This window comes from Setaria italica, chromosome VII (genome assembly GCF_000263155.2).
Source record: "Setaria italica strain Yugu1 chromosome VII, Setaria_italica_v2.0, whole genome shotgun sequence".
Taxonomy (NCBI): domain Eukaryota; kingdom Viridiplantae; phylum Streptophyta; class Magnoliopsida; order Poales; family Poaceae; genus Setaria; species Setaria italica.
This window is the reverse complement of record NC_028456.1, coordinates 14586019-14606338: the sequence shown is the minus strand read 5'-3', so window position 1 is coordinate 14606338 and position 20320 is coordinate 14586019. Positions and strand designations below refer to the sequence as shown.

At 45.0% G+C, this 20320-nt stretch overlaps 2 protein-coding genes across 2 annotated transcripts; both read left to right on the top strand.

Moving 5' to 3' along the window:
• The first annotated feature begins 2940 nt into the window (after positions 1-2940).
• LOC101784514 (7-deoxyloganetin glucosyltransferase) lies at positions 2941-4920 on the top strand. The gene has a single exon (XM_004975219.3). It carries the CDS (start codon positions 3113-3115, stop codon positions 4616-4618), a length of 1506 nt encoding a protein of 501 aa, XP_004975276.1. The 5' UTR covers positions 2941-3112; the 3' UTR covers positions 4619-4920.
• A 9312-nt stretch (positions 4921-14232) lies between these two features.
• On the top strand, positions 14233-18655 carry LOC101784915. Its single transcript, XM_004975220.2, has 4 exons — positions 14233-14396; positions 14576-14698; positions 14979-18127; positions 18242-18655. Exons 2-4 carry the CDS (start codon positions 14669-14671, stop codon positions 18243-18245), a joined length of 3183 nt encoding a protein of 1060 aa, XP_004975277.1. The 5' UTR covers positions 14233-14396; positions 14576-14668; the 3' UTR covers positions 18246-18655.
• The last annotated feature ends 1665 nt before the right edge of the window (positions 18656-20320 follow it).

Genomic DNA, 20320 nt, shown 5'->3' with positions numbered 1-20320 from the left:
GGGTTGGGGCGACAGAGATGGCCGGCGGGGATCGGAACGTGGCGGCGGCGACAGAGCTCGGTTGGCGGCGGTGCAGGCGGCGTTCCGGCACACCAGCGGCGTCGGGGAGGCCACGGGATGCTCGGCGACGTGCACGGAGGGGTGGCGAAGCGGGCGGCAAAGTCGCCGGAGTGCGGGGTGGCGTGGAGGTGTGAGCTCCATGGGAGCTTAGCGGCGGCGCAGAGGAGGAAGCAGTGGCGCGGTTGTGGGCGGTGGCAAAGGGTGGCGTTGACGGTGAGGGTGACCCTTTTATAGGGCAACGGTGGAGCAGAGGGTCGAGGCGGGGCTCCGATGGAGGAAGGATAAGGCTGGGAGCGGCGGGTGCGCGGGCGAGGCGGCCATTGGCCAACGGCGCCATTGGGCAGGGGAGGCAGAGCTCCGGGTGGTCTCCGGCCGCGATTGGCCTCGGGCGATGCATGTCTGAGGCCTCCGGTCTGTCGGGCGGGCGAAGCGGAGGGCTACCGCGGGGGTTGGGCGAGCGGGCGGAGGCGCGGGGTGTTGTCAGTGTGGCGGCTTCTCCGGCGGGTGGGCGAAGCACGGTTGGGCGGAGCAGAAACGTGGCAGGGGGAAGGGCACGCGCGCGGCCGGCGGTTGGCCAGCTCGGCGTTCGCCCCGTCCTGTCGCAGGCGTGGGTTGGGCGCCGTGGCCCTCGCCCTGTCGCTGTCTCGCCAGTGATAGGGCGCCGGCGAGCTGCCGGTGGCCGGCAGCCACGCGGCGCGCGGCCGTCGAGGCCCCTTGGGGCAGTAAGCCCGACCAGCTTTGGGAGCTCCTTCCTCAAGATTTTGTAACTCAACTTTCAAAACTCTTTTAAGCAAACTTGTTCAACTCTGGACGTAGTTCAAACTTGGTTTAATGTGCTGGTTTAGATTGTGAAAGGATTTGGAGATATCTTGTGCTAAAGTTGGCCAAAAATCTGAAAATCCAGACTTAGTCAAATTGGCCGGAGAGGTGGGATTTCAGAAACTTAGCTATGTTTGAGTCGATTTTAGGGCAGCTTCCAAGTTGAATTAGACCAAAGTGTTATTAAAGGAGTTGCTCTCCAAACTGAGGACTTCAACTTCTATTTAGGGTATTTCTTAAGTTTAGTTCAGAAATTTGGAGGAACGCCCTCGCCAAGAGGTGCACTCTGAGCAGTTTTTCAGACTTAGCGTTGTGGGGCTCAGGGGCTGAGTTAACTGTTTTACCCAACTTTGACCAAGATTTTGAACAGGTTCTGGTTCGATTTGGACCTGGGGCAGTGTAACAAATTTGGAACACACTCGAGATACTACAACTTTTATTAAGAGCCTGACTTGGGTTTAGATATGTAATCATGAGATAACAGCTTGCAAAGTTGGATGAAAATTTGAATTCCAGGACTTGGGAGGTTTATAGGGTTCTTTAGTACTCCGATTTTGATTGCTATTTTTGACTTCCTCTCACTCCGAATTAGTCAAAGTGCCTTTAACAAAAGCTTTTTGAAATTAAATGTTTTACAACTCTTATTTGGGCAGAATTTTAAGTTTGTATATAAAATCTCAAGTTTTATTTTAAACTCCAAAAACAGCTTCTTAGGGTTAAAATGGTCATTTCACTTCTTTTACTTAGTGATTAACCACTGGTTTATATTTAAAAGCACTTAATTTAGGTAGAGTTGTTACAACTGGTTCCCTCGAATCACCAACCATTATCTACGAAGATAATGCTGCTTGTGTTGTTCAGATGGAAACAGGTTATATTAAGAGCAATATTACCAAACATATTGCTCCTAAATTGTTTTATCCTCATGAGCTTCAGCAAAATTTGGACATAAACATCTTGCAGACAAAGCCTTGTGACAATCTTGCTGATTTATTCACAAAGACATTACCATACTCTTCATTCCAAAAATGTGTTGTGGGGATTGGTATGAGACAACTCAAAGACTTGCAAGAATCAGGGGAGTATCTCTCTCTGATAAAATAACTTGTTATGCCATCATATTACACTCTTTTCTTTGTATGAGTTTTTCCCCTTCAGATTTCTCATCCAAAGTTTTTAATGAGGTAATATCAACATAAGCTATATGCTTCATCATTTATTTTTCCCCATGAAGGTTTTTAACAATGGTGATTATAAGCATATAATTCTTTGGACTACACTATGAGCTTCACTGACAAGGATCCAAAGAAACATTTATATATCATGATTATTCTCCTTATTTTCTCATCGGGGTTTTGAGGAGTTTTACTTGATATATCTATCTACATATATATTTCTAAGATTTCTTAACATATATCTTGAAGGAATAATAATTCAATTGGAGGGTGATCAAAACTTCAAGCGCTTCCCACGAACCGACATCACCGGCGCTCGGGAATTGACGCACATGTCCGTTCTTGACGCTCCTCTCTATGTATATATTGTACATTCTCCAGTTGAATAAATACAGATCTTTCCCTCTCGTTTGTCCCTCTCGCTTGTCCCTCTCGTTTGTCCCTCTCGCTTGTCTCTCAACACTACCAACTTGCGAGATTACCACTAATAACCTGTACCATGAAGTGTACTTGGCCGGCCATGATATGGGATCAAATTAAAGCGAAGAATCCCAACGCACGGACGATCCCTTAACCGCCCTGGTTTTTGTTTTACGTGCAAACAGAAAAAAGGAAGAGCAACAAGCATGGACCACACGATGCCCTGCCCAACCTTTGATTGAAGATCCCAGATGTACGAATCGATCGCGATCCCAACAAATCACACGCCGTACGCCAACAATAAAAAAATCGTCGCAGCTGCGCGGCGTGCGTGCACCACCGCACGGCCACGAATCTCTCGCGCGCCGCGTGCTCTGCTCACTGATTGATGAGATATGGTTCGTACAGTAATGCACGGATCACCATCGATCTCGCCGCGCAGACCGCATCGGCGCCACCCGATCCCCGGCGATCCACCACGCCCACCAACACCTCTCTCGCCAACACGAGATATATATACTCCGTGTATAGCAAACGGCGGCAGGAGCTCAAGTGCAAGTGGAACACGACCAACGTAGCCACTCCACCAGTTCCAGCAACAGCTTCCGCGCGCGCCACCGTACCGGTCCGAGCAAGCCATGGGGTCGTTGCCGCCGGCGGACGGGGAGGGGCGCCAGCTCCAGCCGCCCCACGCGGTGATGATCCCGTACCCGGCGCAGGGCCACGTGACGCCGATGCTGCAGCTGGCCAAGCTCCTCCACGCGCGGGGCTTCCACGTCACCTTCGTCAACAACGAGTTCAACCACCGCCGCCACCTGCGCGCGCGGGGTCCGGGCGCGCTCGACGGCGCGCCGGGGTTCCGCTTCGCCGCCATCGACGACGGCCTCCCGCCCTGCGACGCCGACGCCACCCAGGACGTCCCGGCGCTCTGCCACTCCACCATGACCACCTGCTTCCCGCGGTTCAAGGACCTCGTCGCCAGGCTCAACGACGAGGCCGAGCGCGACGGCCGCCCCGCCGTCACCTGCGTCGTCGCCGACAGCACCATGACGTTCGCGCTCCGCGCCGCGCGGGAGCTGGGGCTCCGCTGCGCCACGCTCTGGACCGCCAGCGCCTGCGGCTTCATCACCTACTACCACTACCGCCATCTCGTCGACCGCGGCCTCGTCCCGCTCCGGGACGAGGCCCAGTTAACCGACGGCTACCTCGACACCGTCATCGACTGGGTCCCCGCCGCGCCGGCCGACCTGCGCCTCCGCGACTTCCCAAGCTTCGTCCGCACCACCGACCCGGACGACGTCATGCTCAACTTCTTCATCCACGAGACCGCCGGCATGTCGCAGGCGTCGGCGGTGGTCATCAACACCTTCGACGAGCTCGACGCGCCGCTGCTTGACGCCATGTCAAAACTCCTCCCGCCCGTCTACACCGTGGGCCCGCTCCCGCTTGCAGCGCGGAACACCGTGCCACGGGACAGCCCCGTCGCCGCCATGGGCTCCAACCTGTGGAAGGAGCAGGACGCGCCGCTCCGGTGGCTCGACGGCCGCCCGCCGCGCTCCGTCGTGTACGTCAACTTCGGGAGCATCACGGTGATGTCCGCCGAGCAGCTGGCGGAGTTCGCGTGGGGCCTCGCCAACACCGGCTATGCCTTCCTCTGGAACGTGCGCCCGGACCTCGTCAAGGGCGGCGGCGACTCCGGCGGCGCCGGGCTGCCGGCGGGGTTCGCGGCGGCGACGGAGGGCCGGAGCATGCTGTCGACGTGGTGCCCGCAGGCGGCGGTGCTGGAGCACGAGGCGGTGGGGGTGTTCCTGACGCACTCGGGGTGGAACTCCACGCTGGAGAGCATCTGCGGCGGCGTGCCCATGGTGTGCTGGCCATTCTTCGCGGAGCAGCAGACCAACTGCCGGTTCAAGCGCACCGAGTGGGGCATCGGGATGGAGATCGGCGACGACGTCAGGCGCGGCGAGGTGGAGGCGCTCATACGGGAGGCCATGGAGGGGGAGAAGGGGAAGGAGATGCACCGCCGCGTGACGGAGCTCAGGGAGAGCGCCGTGGCCGCGGCGAGGCCGGGCGGAAGGTCCATCCGCAACCTGGACAGGCTCATCGACGAGGTGCTCGCTCCTGGCTTGAACACCCAACACTAGCTAAACGTCGCCCTGTCTTGATGGCCTCTTGTTGCTTGGCGGCTGGCGCTGGCAAGATATCAAATCTTTGTGATTTGAATTGGATATATAGCGCTTTTGATCATTACAATATGTACTGAAGACGAGATTTGTGGTGTATACATCCCTTGGATGCAGTTCGAGTGATGATGTAAAAGCACTTCAGTTAAGTTTGGGTTCTTTTGGGCTCAAAGTTACCGAGTTAATGTGCTTGTGCTGTTAATGCAAATATCTCTAGTTTATTGTATAATAATTGTATAATAAAAAGAAAGTGTTTTGCATCATATATTGGATTCATTCGTACTGATGATTTTGGGTCTGTCTATCCATCACTCGAGTAATTTGAGGGCTCTCATCACCTGAGTGATTTGGGTAGACAAATCACCCAAATCTATGTAGAATAAAAAATCTAGGTGATTTGTTGGCTGCCCTCACACCGGTGATTTCGGCAGCCAAATCACCCACAAAATCTGGGTACTAAAATTTGAGTGAAACAAGGATTGCTCACCCAAATTTAATATAAACAGCAAAAAGATTTAATACATAAAGAATTAAATACAAAAAAGTATTGACATATAAAAACAAATCAAACAAGACACATCAGATCTAGCAGAAAAATACCATATTCGGAACCCATAAAAATTACATATGCATTATGAAAAAATTACATATGCAGTTCGAAGGAGTTACATCCCACTGTTTAAAGTAAGAATACTAAGAAAGTAATGTAAAATATTCTTAGTAATGTAAAATATAAATGAGCAACTTCATATGTGCAAGATCATCAATGAAACTTTGTAGGCTAGATAGTGATGGTCAGACACAATGAAAAATTGAATAAAACACAAAGCATGATCAATGCCCTATATTAAATCAAAGAGTAAGACAAAACATAGTACAAACATATATCATATAGATAATAAACTATATTGAAGTCATTTTCTAATAACAGAATGAAATCCAGTTGCTAAATATCTGAAGAATAATGATTGTTGAAGCTACTAACAGAGAAGAAAATAGGGTAGGTACAGAGCAAAACAAAACAGAGACAATTTTAACAGGAATCAGTAGAAAAAGATAATTCAACTTGCTACTGTTGCTATTTTAAACCTATCAAAGACGGTCAATACGAAAATATACAACCAGATCCAATCATGAAACAGAACAATAACAATCTACAACTGAACTGAAACAAGATATAAATGAGCAACTTCATATGTGAAAAGAATAGGATTAAGGTTAAAGAGCAAGTTTACAAGGAATCCTAAATTGATGATCCAAAACAGGATAATTAAATGATGGAGTCAAGATCTTACCTGGTCGGCCGGCCTCTTGAGGAAATAGGCTTTGGGGTAGCGTTTGTTCTTGATGACGCCGTAAAAGAATTCGGACACCCGGCTGGCGACCTCCCCCTGGGTAACCTTCCGCTGTACCTACCAGCTTCGATCCAATGGACCCGAGTACTAGTACGCCGAGTGGACCCTATCCTTGATAGGTTGCGTTAACCTTCGGCAAAAATAGATGCTCATAGCCCACATGCCTTCAGGTCGGCGATCTCCTTCAGCAGCTGTTTCACCTGGACCATCTCCTTGGAGGTCGGCTGGTTCAACCCCTCCAGCCTTGTCACGAGTGTGAATTCGAGGAGGGGTGGCAGCACATGTTTCTGGTTGGTGAGGATGGACCACTCCTTGTGCCACCCCTTGTTCGTACCCTTTTGTTGCATATCAAAATATTCGGTGACACTTTTTGGTTGCAGCGAAAATCCACAGCCGCTAATTACTCTTGTTTTCCCCTTCATTGTCACCACTTTCAATTGATACAAGTAGAGCTAGAGATTGAGGGGGGGGGGGGGGGTCTGAGAAATGCTTCGCAAAAATGGACAAAAATGACAATGTCCAAGATGGAGTTAGGGTTGAGATGCACTAACTCGATCTTGTAGTAGTTAAGCAACCCACGGAAGAAATCTCCAGCTGGGATCCCGAATCCCCGCTTGAAGAACGCTTTGAAGATGATAGCCTCGGTCTTACCCTCGCTGGGGAATTCCTGGCCCACGGTCGCCTTCCAGTCTAGGAGGGCCTTGGGTCCAAGCAGGCCGCGGTTGACCAGAGCTTGGATCCACTCCTCAGTTATCACAGACTTCACCCAGTAGGTGGACAGGTCTGATGCTTGCATTCCCCGAGACGCAGATCGGATGTAGGCGGGCATCTTGGTTCGCAAAAAGCGGGAAATGGCAGCGTGGTGGCGGTGGCTACTGCCACCGGGCGAGAGGTGATGGATGCGGCTCGAGGGCACGACGGCGCAACCTAGGGTTCTCAGGCGCGGTGGCAATGGCGTTGGCGGCCGCGGTGTTCAGGGTGAGAGGAATGGAAATGAAAAGGAAACCACGCCCCTTCGGCTTTTGAAGGTGTTGACAGCGTAAACCTAGCCATGGAATCCGTGAGCCTCATGTTACGGCACACGCAGTGGACGAAATCTACGAGTTTTCCATTAAGTCTCACGGCGTGCCTCCTTGGCTCTGCCAGTCCTTGTGCTCGGGGGCTCGGCACCTATTTCAGGTCGGCATGACTCCTTGGCTTTGCTAGTCCTAGTGCTTGGGGGCTGGGTGCCTATTTGAGGTCGTTGTGCCTCGTTGGCTCTATCTGTCCTCGCGCTTAGAGGCTGGACGTTTATTTCAGGTCGGCGTGCCTCCTTGACCCTGCCAGTCCTTGCGCTCGGGCACTGGGAACCATATTTTGAAATATTACAATACAACTACTGCATAAATTTTCGATCATTGGACTGATTACTTGAATCGCTTAAATGCTTGGGGGCTACTCCATATGAAGTGCATCTTACGACACCCTCCACGTGCTTCCCTTTGATCTACAGGATGCCAGACATCCCAAAGCTCGGTAGTTGCATAGCCACGCGTATTTGATCATACGCTAGTGGACGCTTCAATATCTCTTTATTTTTTGAGCACTGCGTAGCCTCTCCATCCCTATGATGAAACCGCAACTTTAGCCGAGTACATTACAAGCTTCGTTGTGCATCCGTCAGGATCCTGTTCGACTCCACATTACTCGGGGGCTTGAGAGATAAGGGTACCCACGGGTCCCTACAGGATAATGGCCGGCTTGACAACTGGGTCCTGCCCGACCATGGCGGGCAGGCAAGGTATAAAGACGTGTAGAACACAAGCTTGGAGCCGAGCAAAATAGATTCCACTCGGATATTGCGGGATACATATTGTAAACCGACTTAGATTGATTTCCTTGTAACAACCGACTAGGATTAGGTCCTATCTGTTTGTAACCCTAGGTCGTCAGTCTATATAAGGTGACTAGGGGCGTCCCCCGAGGGCACGTTAACTCTTTGCACTTGCGATCAGCAATACAATCCACCAAAATACAGGACATAGGGTATTACTCTCCGAAGGCCTGAACCTATCTAAACCTTGCATCCCTGTGTTATCATTCGAGTTCTTGATCTTACGATTTTTGCCTCCTACAAATCTACCACTTGGGTAACCTCCTGGTGGACTGCCGGTCACTAAATCTGACACTTTCATTTATTTACACCACATGATTATATTGAGAACCTATCTGCTGTGGTGTTTATTCCAAGAACGCATACGCATGAGTTCGAAAGGCTTCGCCGCCGATCGGCTCAAGAATTTAATGTTAACCTTATCAATTTTCAAGTTAAATTGACTGGCATGCCTTGCACCACTCGCGAGCCGATTTGGAGCCTGTGGTGGAGTTAAGCAGATCTCACATATCCTCTGTGTTGTTCAACGCAGAAGTCTGAAGTTCTAATTTTACGTCAACACTTGTAAATACCAAAGTTTTCCCATGATCAGGACATTTAGGTGTCGGATGCTCTTCTTACGAAAGCGCCGGTCTTCTGGATACATGTGTTTTTCCTGGTGATATACATGGCTTGCATTTTATCGTAGTTGGGATCAAAACCTTGTGTTAATTGATATATACACAATCCTTCTCAAGTTAAGTTTCTCTAGTTTTAACCAAATATTTAAAGAAGTGCATCACTTTGTATTTATTTAGTATTGTAGATATTAATATATCTTCTCTAAACTCAGCCAAAATTTAATAAATTTGATTTAGAATGAAATTAGAACCACCTATTTTTTAAAAGAGTGCAAGTACTAGGTAGTATATGAAAACGAACTAGAGGATCTAGCGTGTCTTTGTACAATTGGTCAAAGAATCGTCCAAAGTCCAAATGCTTTTGACTGATTCCGTGGCCGTGACATGTGCGGCAACTAAAACAAATCCGCACAATTCGAGGTCTTCTTGTGCCATATGATGACTCATGAACCTTACGCCTCGGAGTCCAAGACTTTTGGGTGCTCACGCTCTCGGCATGCAGACATATCTGGTGACGCAGCAGAGATGCCAACTTTGACTGCAACCTCATCAGCCCAACAGCAAATAAGCTATCGGTGACACGCGATCGACTGCTATTTGTTTTTAATTTGCCAAAGTAATTAAAGGGTCTAAGACAGATTAAAAAAGGAGATACATATATGTATATTTGGGTTCGAGTTTCTTGTATATTTAAAGAATGTTTGTTGCATCGTATTTGGAATCATTCATACTGATTTTTCTAGCATTCATTGGTTAGTACTATATTTTTGCAACTGGCTTGACGACGAAACCGCATGTGGCACCTTTTTGCAGTTCATGGTACGAGGTAGTGAATTCATAGGTGGAAAGAGAAATGTAACCAAATGCATATATACCCTCAGCATATACTCCCTCCATCTCCAATTACTATTGGTATTTTGGGACAGAGGAAGTACATGTCCTGAGTTCTCTCGGTGGATCGTTTAAACATCCAACCTGGTAACAATTTGCGTCCTGTGCAGTGGAAGAGCGGCAGCTGAGGAAGACATTAGCCACTTGTTCTTTGTTTGGCCGTAGCTTGCTGGCAAAAGCTTTGGATCTACTGGGCCAATGGGCATGAGCAAATTGTGTTAGCAAAGGCAAGCGGCTTCCTGACCATTCTTTATGGAGATTTTCATCATTGCAGCAAGGAAAATTTGGAATACCACGAATAACAAGATTTTTAAAGGTGTCACAACCAGGCTTTGGATTGCGAGGTTCAAGTTATCCTCCAGCTACATAAAGTTAGAGATAACTTTCGACCGGTTGTTTCTCAGTGGCTAGAGTCGATAGTTTTATTCTTTCGTCTACCTCTACCTCCGTGTAATTATTGCAAGTCTTCTGTAAATATCACTTTGTTTAATTTATAAAAGCCTAACAGTTTTTCTTGAAAAACAGTTACTTTTGACTCAAACTTTAATTTCTCTTGGATTCATCTTTAAAAATTAAAATGAATCGCTGCGACTCACTGTAATAATATGGTTTAAAATAGAACGATGTTGGCACAACTTTGTTGGTTTCCACAAGAAAGTTGTATTTCCACAACTCAATATTTTTTATGACGTATTCCGATCCTTCCATCCCATATTCGTTTTAATTTTTCTATGTACCTAGACATAATATATATCTAAGTACGTAGCAACAATTATGTATCTAGAAAAGTCAAAAGGACAGATGGAGTACAAACCATATTGGGTTCCCATCCACAAAATGCCAATAAACACATAACTCTTTATACATTTCCAATGGCTATAAAAGTTTTTAATTAAAAAGCGGCTACGAAAGTGACTTACTCCGACGAAATATACGGGGCACCAGCACTCGTAAATAGGTGGCCAAATTTCTCTTCCAATGCACTGGGATCCACCTTTGAGATTATTGGATCTTTAATTATCACATGTAGGGCATGTTTGGATGTGCTATTACTAAAGTTTAGCAAAGTTTAGCAAGTGCTAAAATTTAGCCTATCTAAAGTAGCACTTTTGTTTGGAGATATAGCTAATGGATAGAGCTAAAATTTATGAAATATCATTTTTGCCCTTTATCTCCTCGTCTCCTCCCTTTTCTCCTCTCTCCTTTTATCTTTTCACAAGCATTAGCACCCATTAGCTTCTTCCCACCAGCTAATGCTTTTGCACCTTTTTAAGGGTGGGCTAAAGTTTAGCCCTCCATTACATAAAGGTGCTAAACTTTAACACTTTCATCCATTAGCTATGGGATCCAAATAGACCCGAACTTGTATAAAGGAATGCTATTCTACATAGTAATACGGAAATATATATGTGTCCAAACTTTTTTTCATGGATCACGACATTTAGTTGTCGGATGCTCTACTTGCAAAAGGACCGGTCTTCTTGTCGGATGTTCTACTTGCAAAAGGACCGGTCTTCTTTATAAATTTGTTTTACCTGGTGATGTACGTGGCTTGTATTTTTTTTTTGTCAGGATTGGGATTAAAACCTTGATTAATCTACACACGCCTTCCGCTTAAAATATAGGCCATTTTAATTTCGCAATAAGTTAAATTTTCTTAGCTTTAATCAAATTTATCCAAAAAGGCACCAACATGCATATATGCCGTCAAATCCATTGTAGAATATTTTTTCAGTAGTTTATTTATTTAGTATTCTCTATAAATTTAGTCGAGGTTATAGAAGTTATTAACTTCAAATAAAACTAAGATAGCCTTATATTTTGGAGCAGTGTAAACGAGCGAGTGGATCTAGAGTGTCGTTGTACAATTGATCATACAGAATCGTCCCAACGCTTTGGATTGTCTCCGTGCCAGTGACGTCTGCAGCAACTAATAAAACAATAACACGCGAACCTGGTTACTCCTCGGAGTCCAACTTTTGATCGCACATGCTCTGGGCATGCAGTGATGCAGACACACATCGATCTGGTGATGCATCAGATCGAGTTGCCAACTTTGACTGCAACCTCAGTCCCATAAGCTGCAAGCTACTACTCTAGCGATGTGCGATGAATGGTATCAGTGGTGACGCGATTGATGGCCATTGTTTTCGCCAAAGTTATTGAAGGGTCTAATAAAATAAGGCGGATTTAAACGAGGTAGGTTAGGTAGTGACAAACGCGTGTGGCTTCGAACTCTCGATTATGGCAGCTGCAGTCTGCAGATAGATGATAAGAGCCAAGCAGGCCCGGTCCTGAGGTTTTCGTGGCCCTGATCGAGATTAAAAAACGAGGCCCTTAATATGAATATACAAATAATGGTTATCAGCAACAATATACACATGAAATGCATGCACTTATAATCTAAAAATTATAAACACTTAAAGTGGATCCAAAACTAACATCATAAACTCAGCAAGTTCGTCAGACTCGGGAAAACGAAGTTTTCCACCGTTTCGGCGCGTCGCTCGTGCGATCGGATCAGGGCATCATGCCGTGAGGAGAAGAAGAGTCCGACTCGACAAGTCGCACGCGCGCAGCTCGGGCAGAGAGGGCAAGCAAATTGGCGATTCGCTTTGCTGGTTCAGCAGGGGGACTTGCGTTACGTGGCTTGTGGCTTGCTCTGCGGCGCTCGTTCTTTAGGCCTTGCCCAAATACAATCTACATACAGTCCCCTGCCTACCGGAGTATACTACTTATTGGGATGGGCCCCTTTGTTTTGGAGGCCCAGGGCGTCCGCACAGCTCGGCCCCTTTGCTGAACCTGATCACATCTAACAGTGAACAAGTCTATCGGAAGAAAAGGGTGAGGTACATCAATATGGTGCCCATGGAGTAGGCATTGGACTTGAATCAATGACTTGAACAATTGGTTGTCTCTCTGTCCAGTAGTCGCCACCATGGTTCTTCACTCAAGCATTAGAATTTCCAGAAATGCAATGGCAACTGGAGCTGGCTGGAGAGGTGGAAGGCAGTATGTTCATGAGAGAATAGGTTGACATAGGAGCACAACCAGAACAACACTGACTTGCCTATGTGTTCCTGTGAGTAGTCCTATGAGTATTAAAAGTGTACAAGAACAATGCCAGCAAACAACGAGAGCTCTGCATCTCATCTTCTTGTTAGATTCCTCATCTTGGGGCCGTCATTGTCGTTTTCAGCGGCACAACCTTTGTAAGATAGTTCTATGAAACATGTTACAATTTATACATTATCTATGAGCTCGCAAACTTGTATATTATGAGGCAATAAACTTTTGCACCTTGCTCTACTTGTCCTGCATTTTTGCTCAAACACTGAAAAAAAATGAAAACTGAGTTTATATTCAAGTTTGCTCAAAATTTTAAAAAGTTAATATTAATTCTAACATATAGCAGCACACAGTCTCGACAACGCATAATATGAGCTTTGCATGTTGTGCGAGTTCATTGTTTTTCTGAGTCCACTCTCTGTTCACATGGGTTACAATATATCTCAATAAATGTTGTGCCACTTCCTAGAATTCAATGATGAGAAAGTCACTAGTCAGTTGGCTTCCATGCATATGTAATATCGATCACACTATAGTTCTTGTCAAGTAACTAGTGCTCTCATATGACCATAGCTAAAATACATACACAATCATTTTTATGTAGCAATGTAAATGTCTTTTATGTATAAAATCTTTGTCTAGAAACATATTTGAAACTAAAGTTTTATATGATATCTCTATTATCTTCTAGGAATTGTATATCTATTTGATTCAGTAACGTTCTAGAAGTTCTCTTTGAGGTAAAGATATTTAGAGATGTTAATCGGCATGCTATGTTAAGGTAGTACATTGATATGAATTTTTTGGAGCTGTTTGGTTTCCAATCCTTAAAGCCTTACCGTTCATTTGACAACCATTTTGGAAGGGGTATGAGAATTAGCAATGGAAGTTGAGGGACTTAAGGTAGTGGAATTTTGGTTCCTTAGGATGGAAGAGGCATGAGAATCGTCATGGCCGGAATCCTTAAAGCCTTACCGTTCTAGGAATTGTTGTTGATTGCTTCCCGTGGGTTCCTTAGGCCAACGCAGATCCAGTTTGCGTAATAGGAACTAGGAAATCTCGTGCCCATATGATCATTTGGTAAGCCAGGCACGGAATGTCGCGACCGGGTTCCTGTGTGGTGGGTAAGCAGGTTGGTGTGGTGATGATTACAAAACAAAAACAGCGGAATGCCGATGGATGTTTTTTGCTCTAATCTTTCCTGCTTTCACACCCTCTAATCTACGCAATGGGCCAGGTGCAGGTGGTTATCTCTTGCATTGGTGGAAAACATTATCTAAAACACTCATGCTTTTTATAGTATGTAATAATATGTTATAGAAAACTCATGCTCTATTGTATATATAGATAATACTTGTCATGCGGCAATGTTATATAAATTAAAATGGGCCGAGTTTAGTTCTTAGCTCTGACTAAGAGTATTGATGAAATAAAAGGATGGAGATATCGGTTTCAAGAAAAAAGATGTAATAGAAGGTTGATCTATATTATATTGGAACCATTATCTATATGACCTGATTTTTAGCCATAAGGTTCAATTTAGTTACGAAAGCTTTTGCCATAAGACAATGTGGTGCAAGATTCTAGCTCTGCCACTGGAAAGACATGTGTACTCATGGAGGGACTCGAATACCTTTTACAAGGATAAAGCTAGCAGGCACGTGAATTTCATCCATTGGGAATAAAGAGGGAAAGGGCTCGTGATAATCAAGAAGCAAGGTATCATGCTTTGGCGGAAAGGCCAAAACCCAGCGGCAAGGGAAAACCATATTCTTAGGTCCATCTCACAGTTCTTCTCTACTTTGGTTTAGTACGAATACCTACTAGTCCCAGGTAGGAGTGCTCCTTCAGAAGTTTCAGGTTCGAGTCTTCGAGATCTGCTTTGATCTCGGCTGCTCTTAGCTCCTTGTTGGTCGACATTTATCAACCTGGTATGTAGCACTACTTACTAGAAAAAACAACATTGCTTGCTTATTAGCTTGCTTACAGCAATACAGGCTACAGCGTTGTCGCCCCCTTCTGTTATTTTGTTCTCTGCAGAAAAAAAAGATTGCTGTGCATTGTTGATTGTCTTAATGTGGTTGTTGTGCTACTATATATGCTCATATAGGTGGTGGCGAAACTGATCATGGGTTAGGCCAGTTAATTTGCTGCTGCTTTCTTGCTTGGTCTTGTGCGTACAGAGAATATATATTGGTCACCAATGGTGCATTATCCTCAACCGCGGCCATGGGTACTATTCTTTCACATTTTACTTCTTTCTTTCAGACAATTCTTTTCATACTTCACTATTGAAAGCTGTAGCATACAGGTCATATAAACACATATTGTGCAATTTAAGTTTCACCAATTAAACAATAATAGGAATTGAAACAACATTTGTATTCGAACATCCGTATCAGATTGACAAATGGACGCAGATATATCTTAATTCATTTTCATAAAACAAGCTGCAACAAACGAGACGACCTCCATTCATTTGCTTACTATATATACTAATTCTTCTACTTTAGGTAACGCTCGAGTCTGAAGCAAGGGGCGACCTACTTTCTAAAATTTGTAGAAATTCAAGTATAAAAGTCATTTATTTTCATGGCTGGGATGGATTCGGGACGGCACCAGTCCTTCGATCTGTTGCCCAGAAAGTCCTTGATGATCTGAAGGCTCCTCCTAAAGAAACATGGTTTGACCGAATAGTTTATTTGGATTGCTCAGCATGGAATGGTAGAAGGGCCATGCAGAGAGTCATTGCTGAGGAGATAAAACTTGGCAATGAAACAATGGCATTGCTGGATAAGCAGGACGAGGAGGATGACTTTGATGGAGTGGACCAAAGATCTAGGGATGTGGTACGAGGTGTTGCTACAATGATTTATGAAACCCTGAAGGATAGCAAATTCTTGATCCTTTTTCTTAATGGTAGTGATGAGGAGATTGACGTGGCCACCATGGGTGTTCCTCCATTTTCAGAATTCCGAAACCATGCAATGATATGGGCCTTTAGGAGAAGGTCTCTGACCATAAACTTTAGGAGCAGGATGTCTATGAGAGCAGACAAATGTAGATACACCCAGGATTTCTACGGTTGCAGGGACGAACTCAGGATCAGGAGAATCTTTAACAGTGTGCTGGATGGTGAGGTTGCTGCCATAGTAGCTCGTTACCCATTTCTGCGAAGCATCCACGCAGCAAATACAATGGTCAAAGATTGCTGTCTCTACGAATTGTGCCTACACTACAATTTTCATAGAATCACCAAATATGATTGGGTTGCTCAAGCTTCAAACTATTGGATATGCGATGGAATCATAAAAGAGGACACTGCAAAGGAAATCAGTGACTCGTTGCATCGTGAGATAACATGGGAGTGTGATAGTGTTTACTTGCTTGATGAGGTGCTAACAAATGTCATGTTGGGAACTAAACCGCCATTTTTGTGGGCTGTTAAAGAGGGCGGTTTGGGCTATGAGGAGGGACCCTACCGCTGGATTTCAGTCACCTCAAGGAATCTAGAAGCACACGGTGTGCGAGAAATACCTGCAGTGACATCGTCCTTCTTCCTGGCATTTGAAACACCAAATTCCCCAACAAATTTACCAGCTAGCTTGTTCACGAATGCCAGATACCTTGGTCTGCTTGTTCTGTGTCATTGTGCCTTCAGTTTTGCATCACCTCCTTTCTTTGTGTGCCAAGCCCTAAGGTTCCTCGGATTGGATCACTGCACAGATGATACCACCAGTCATAGCAGTGGGCAATGGGCGACTTTATGTGGTCTATATGTGTTGGATCTACGTTACACAGTCTGGAATGAGATATTCTCTCAAGAGAAGTTGGAGCTCATGATTAACCTTAGGGAGCTACATGTAGAAGGAAGCAGATGCTGGCCGGACAATACTCACCTGCAGGGACGGTTACTGAACCTTGAGAAGCTCAGAATAATCAAATCACAAGGTGAGACATTAACAGATATTAGCACGTCCTTTATGGACAAGACAAAGTTGGAAATACTTGACTTGTCTGGAAGTCTTTGGGTGACAGTTCTACCAGCCAGTCTATCAAAGGCTTGTAGTCTTAAGGTGCTTGTTCTTGATGGTTGTGAAGAATTGGAAACTGTTGTTATCCCTGATGCTCTTCCTTCCTCTCTCATATCTTTCAGCTTTGATAGTTATGGGCCAGCATCCAGGAAATGGATACCATGTGTTGAGTTACCCCCCAGCAATTTGCGTCCATCTTCTGCAGATGAGAAGCAAGCCAAAGCCTCCAAGATCTCCTTGGAAGGCTGCACCCTACTAGAAAATTTGTTCTTGCGTGGCCTTCCCAACCTTGTGGAACTGGACCTCTCTGGAACTGCAATCAAGATGCTCAACTTTGAAACTATGGTGGTGCAGGTCCCAGGGCTCAAGCGACTGTTTCTAATAGGCTGTGAGAATCTTCGTGCAATAATATGGAACAAGAGGTGTTTTAACTTAGAGTTGCTGTGCATTGATACACGAGCTGGAATCCGACATCCTTGGCCATCCCTTGGCCTTGACCAGAAGAAATCCTTTAGACTGCATGCTGTTCTAGTGGATGCAAGGCTTGTCCGTTCCCTTTACTTCCCAATAGAAAACCGAATGACAGCCCGGAGTGAGAATTTTCAGTTTAGCATCCATTTTACCTCTTCATCCATCAACAGTGGTGGTGCCCTACAATTTGAAGGACCCTGTAAGGAGAAGATCAAACCCAGCCACCACTTGAGGCCTCAGGTAGTCCCAACAATCCCATACGTGGATGTCCCTGATGTGGGGGGAGACGTCCCAATGCAAGATTTCCCGCAGCTTCTCCCTCCAGCATCAGCAGTGAATCGCTACATTGAGGTCGCTCAAGGGAGCCACAGTCTGGAGAGTGAACTAGCAGTAGCACATAAGGAACTTCATGATATTATGGCATCCCATGCTGAGTTCCTTCATGTCCATGATGTCTCCATGAGTGCTAGTTTGCATTTTGTCTATTATCCCGGCGTTAGGTGGTGCCGTGTAGAACGGTGCAGTAACATGGAAACCATCTTCTCTGCGGCCTCGACCAGTTTCGGTCAAATGGAGACTTTCTGGGCATCGGATCTGCCCAAGGCCCGCTACATCTGGTGCAAGAGCAGTAAGCCTGACTGGATGGATAGAGGTGACTATCGCTCCTTTGTTAATCTTCGGCACTTGCACCTGCGCTCCTGCCCCAGACTAGAGTTCGTGCTACATGCTGATGGAACCTACTCCTTCCCGAGTTTGGAGACCCTGAACATCATCCACTGCAGCGAGTTGAGGCACGTCTTCGTACTGAAGATGACATATAGCAGACGGAGGAGGGACATAGCCACCTACGGTGCAACGTTCCCGAAGCTTACCACCATCCGCCTGCAGGACCTACCGCTGCTGCAGCAGATATGTGTGGTCAAGATGGTGACGCCCATGCTGCACACCGTCAAGGTCAGCGGTTGCTGGGCCATGCACCGGCTATCAACCGTCATCGCCACCGGTGGCCAAGAGAAGAAGCCGACCGTGGAGATGGAGAAGGAGGTGTGGGATGCGCTGGAGTGGGATGGCCCGGAGGCAGGCCACCACCACTCCCTCTTCGAGGTGCGCCACTCTCATTACTACAAGAAGAAACTGGTCAGGGGCGCACTTCTTAGGTAAGTGCTGTATTCTGCGCCGCGAATCGCTTGCTGCGCTATCCATTAATTTTGCTTTATCGCTGCTGACCCATCCATGGCTCGGTCATGTCTGTCTCGTTGTTGAATGCACAGGTGAGTTGCCGAGGCTCGCTTATTTTCCGGCATTTGGGTTGGACTGCTGCTACTCCCTCGCCATCGACCTTGGTGTTCTCCTTTGCTATCTCTTTGTGTTGTCGGCCATCGATCTTGGTGGAGTTGGCAAAAATTGATCAGTAAGTTTAATTATTTGCTAAGAAGTTAAAAGAAGAAGCCTCCTGGCTAATGGCGCTGTTCTATTTACGACAGCAATTGTTAAGTATCTCAAATAATTATCTCAGACATTGAATTTGGGTGTATGTTGGAGCTGACTGTATGTGTGATTCAGTTACAACGGGGGATAAACTTCCAGCGTGCTATGTAATTTGACTATATGTGGGACCATGTGTTTGCAGCTAAAAGAAGTTTGCTATCGTTGCCGCTGCTCCCATGCTCCTGAAATGTTTTTTTAGTCTAGTATATGTTTTATTTGAAAGTACCTATCTTGAAATTCTGTTTTGAGGTTCTCTAGTCCGTTCACTTAATTAGGCCTTTGATTTAATCATTTACGTGGCTTGTGTCAATTGGGTGCTCTTGTGTTCTTTGATTTAATTATGTTTTGCAGCTAAATTATGTTTTATGAAAAAGTTTTATTGGGTGCCTCAGTTTCTACCTTACCCTTTTTTTTTAACGAGAGTAATGTGAGAACACAGGTTGATATGTGTTCTTGTGTCAGTTGTGATGAGCGATCCACACATGTGTTGGTTTGGAGCTTTAGTTGCGTAAGCATGCTACGCATGATTGTGCTAGCTTATGGCTAACTGAAGATCGCTACATGAATTGAACACTAATGATCTAATAGTGACAGGTAGCATTATAAGCTGCCTCTTATATATGGTGCCTTTGGGTCGGGACCTGACAAAGGCTATAGTCAGTAATGACAGCTAAATCGTGTCATGTGATTATATTAGGTTGTACCAAGTTTGACAGTCTATCAAAATGTTCTATGTGTTCTTGACAGATTATTTAGAGCATTTCATGTCCCCAATCTTACTTCTTACTGTTACTAATTGGAGGCTCCTTTTGAAGCCTCCAAGTGAAGTCACCTAGGATTCCTAGGTGGACACTCTAGAAAAAGAGAGAAATCCTAGAAATTCTCACAAAAAAGCAAAACATCCGACCATCAATCGATAGATTCAAATTATCATAGCCATTGGATCTATTATATTTTCTAAAAAATTACCCACTTATGCCATTATGAAAATAGCCTAAAGTAACCCCCTAAATTTATATATAAATTACCCACATCTGCCATTATATAAAATAAACTAAAGTAATCCCCTAATATTCATCAAAATTACCCACTTATGCCATTGTAAACAATATTTAAAATAACCCCTAATTTGCAACTGAATTGCCTACCACTATTACTTTAAAAACTTAAAGTAGCCCCTTAAATTTGCATCTATATTACCCACACATGCCATTATTAAAAATAACATGAGGTACCTCTATGTTTGGATCAAATAACCTTAATTAAAAATATACAGCAATATATGATTCTAAATCGTCTATATCTTACACCAATGGTATACGATATAATAATTAAGGTCTATACGTATGATGTGTGTCACATTTATAAGGATATAAAGTGATAAGAATATAGATTTCTATGTTAAAATTGTATCTCAAACTTAAGGTTCATTAAACAAATTCAAGGACATATCTGCGATGCAAAGTGAAAACTTAAAGATTATAAATGTGGATGAAAATATTATAGAGTAATTACTTACTAAAATCTATCACAATTGGATGAAGATATTAAGTATATATCTACATAAGCATTGTGTGTTCGAATATTTAACAAACGAGAGCTAGCTTATGGTAATAGTTTTTTAGCAATGTAGTCTCATTTTTTTTCCATTGGAGGCTCCGCATTAGTTCCCATGAGACAAGCCAAAAAAAAGAGACAAATTCTCATAAAAATTAAAAACGTCAAACACCAATCCTGTAAACTCTAATAATCATAGCCATTGATCTATTATATTTTCTAAAAAGTTACCCACCACTATTATTGGGAAAATATTCAAAAATGAGCTCTAAACCTATATTTCAATTACCGAGCTTAGCTATTAT

Bases quoted from the DNA above. Each gene is read 5' to 3' on its own strand.
- LOC101784514 (XM_004975219.3), top strand. From the start codon at position 3,113: ATGGGGTCGTTGCCGCCGGCGGACGGGGAGGGGCGCCAGCTCCAGCCG.
- LOC101784915 (XM_004975220.2), top strand. From the start codon at position 14,669: ATGGTGCATTATCCTCAACCGCGGCCATGG. The intron at 14,699-14,978 runs GTACTATTCTTT...CTTCTACTTTAG, and splicing joins ATCCTCAACCGCGGCCATGG to GTAACGCTCGAGTCTGAAGC.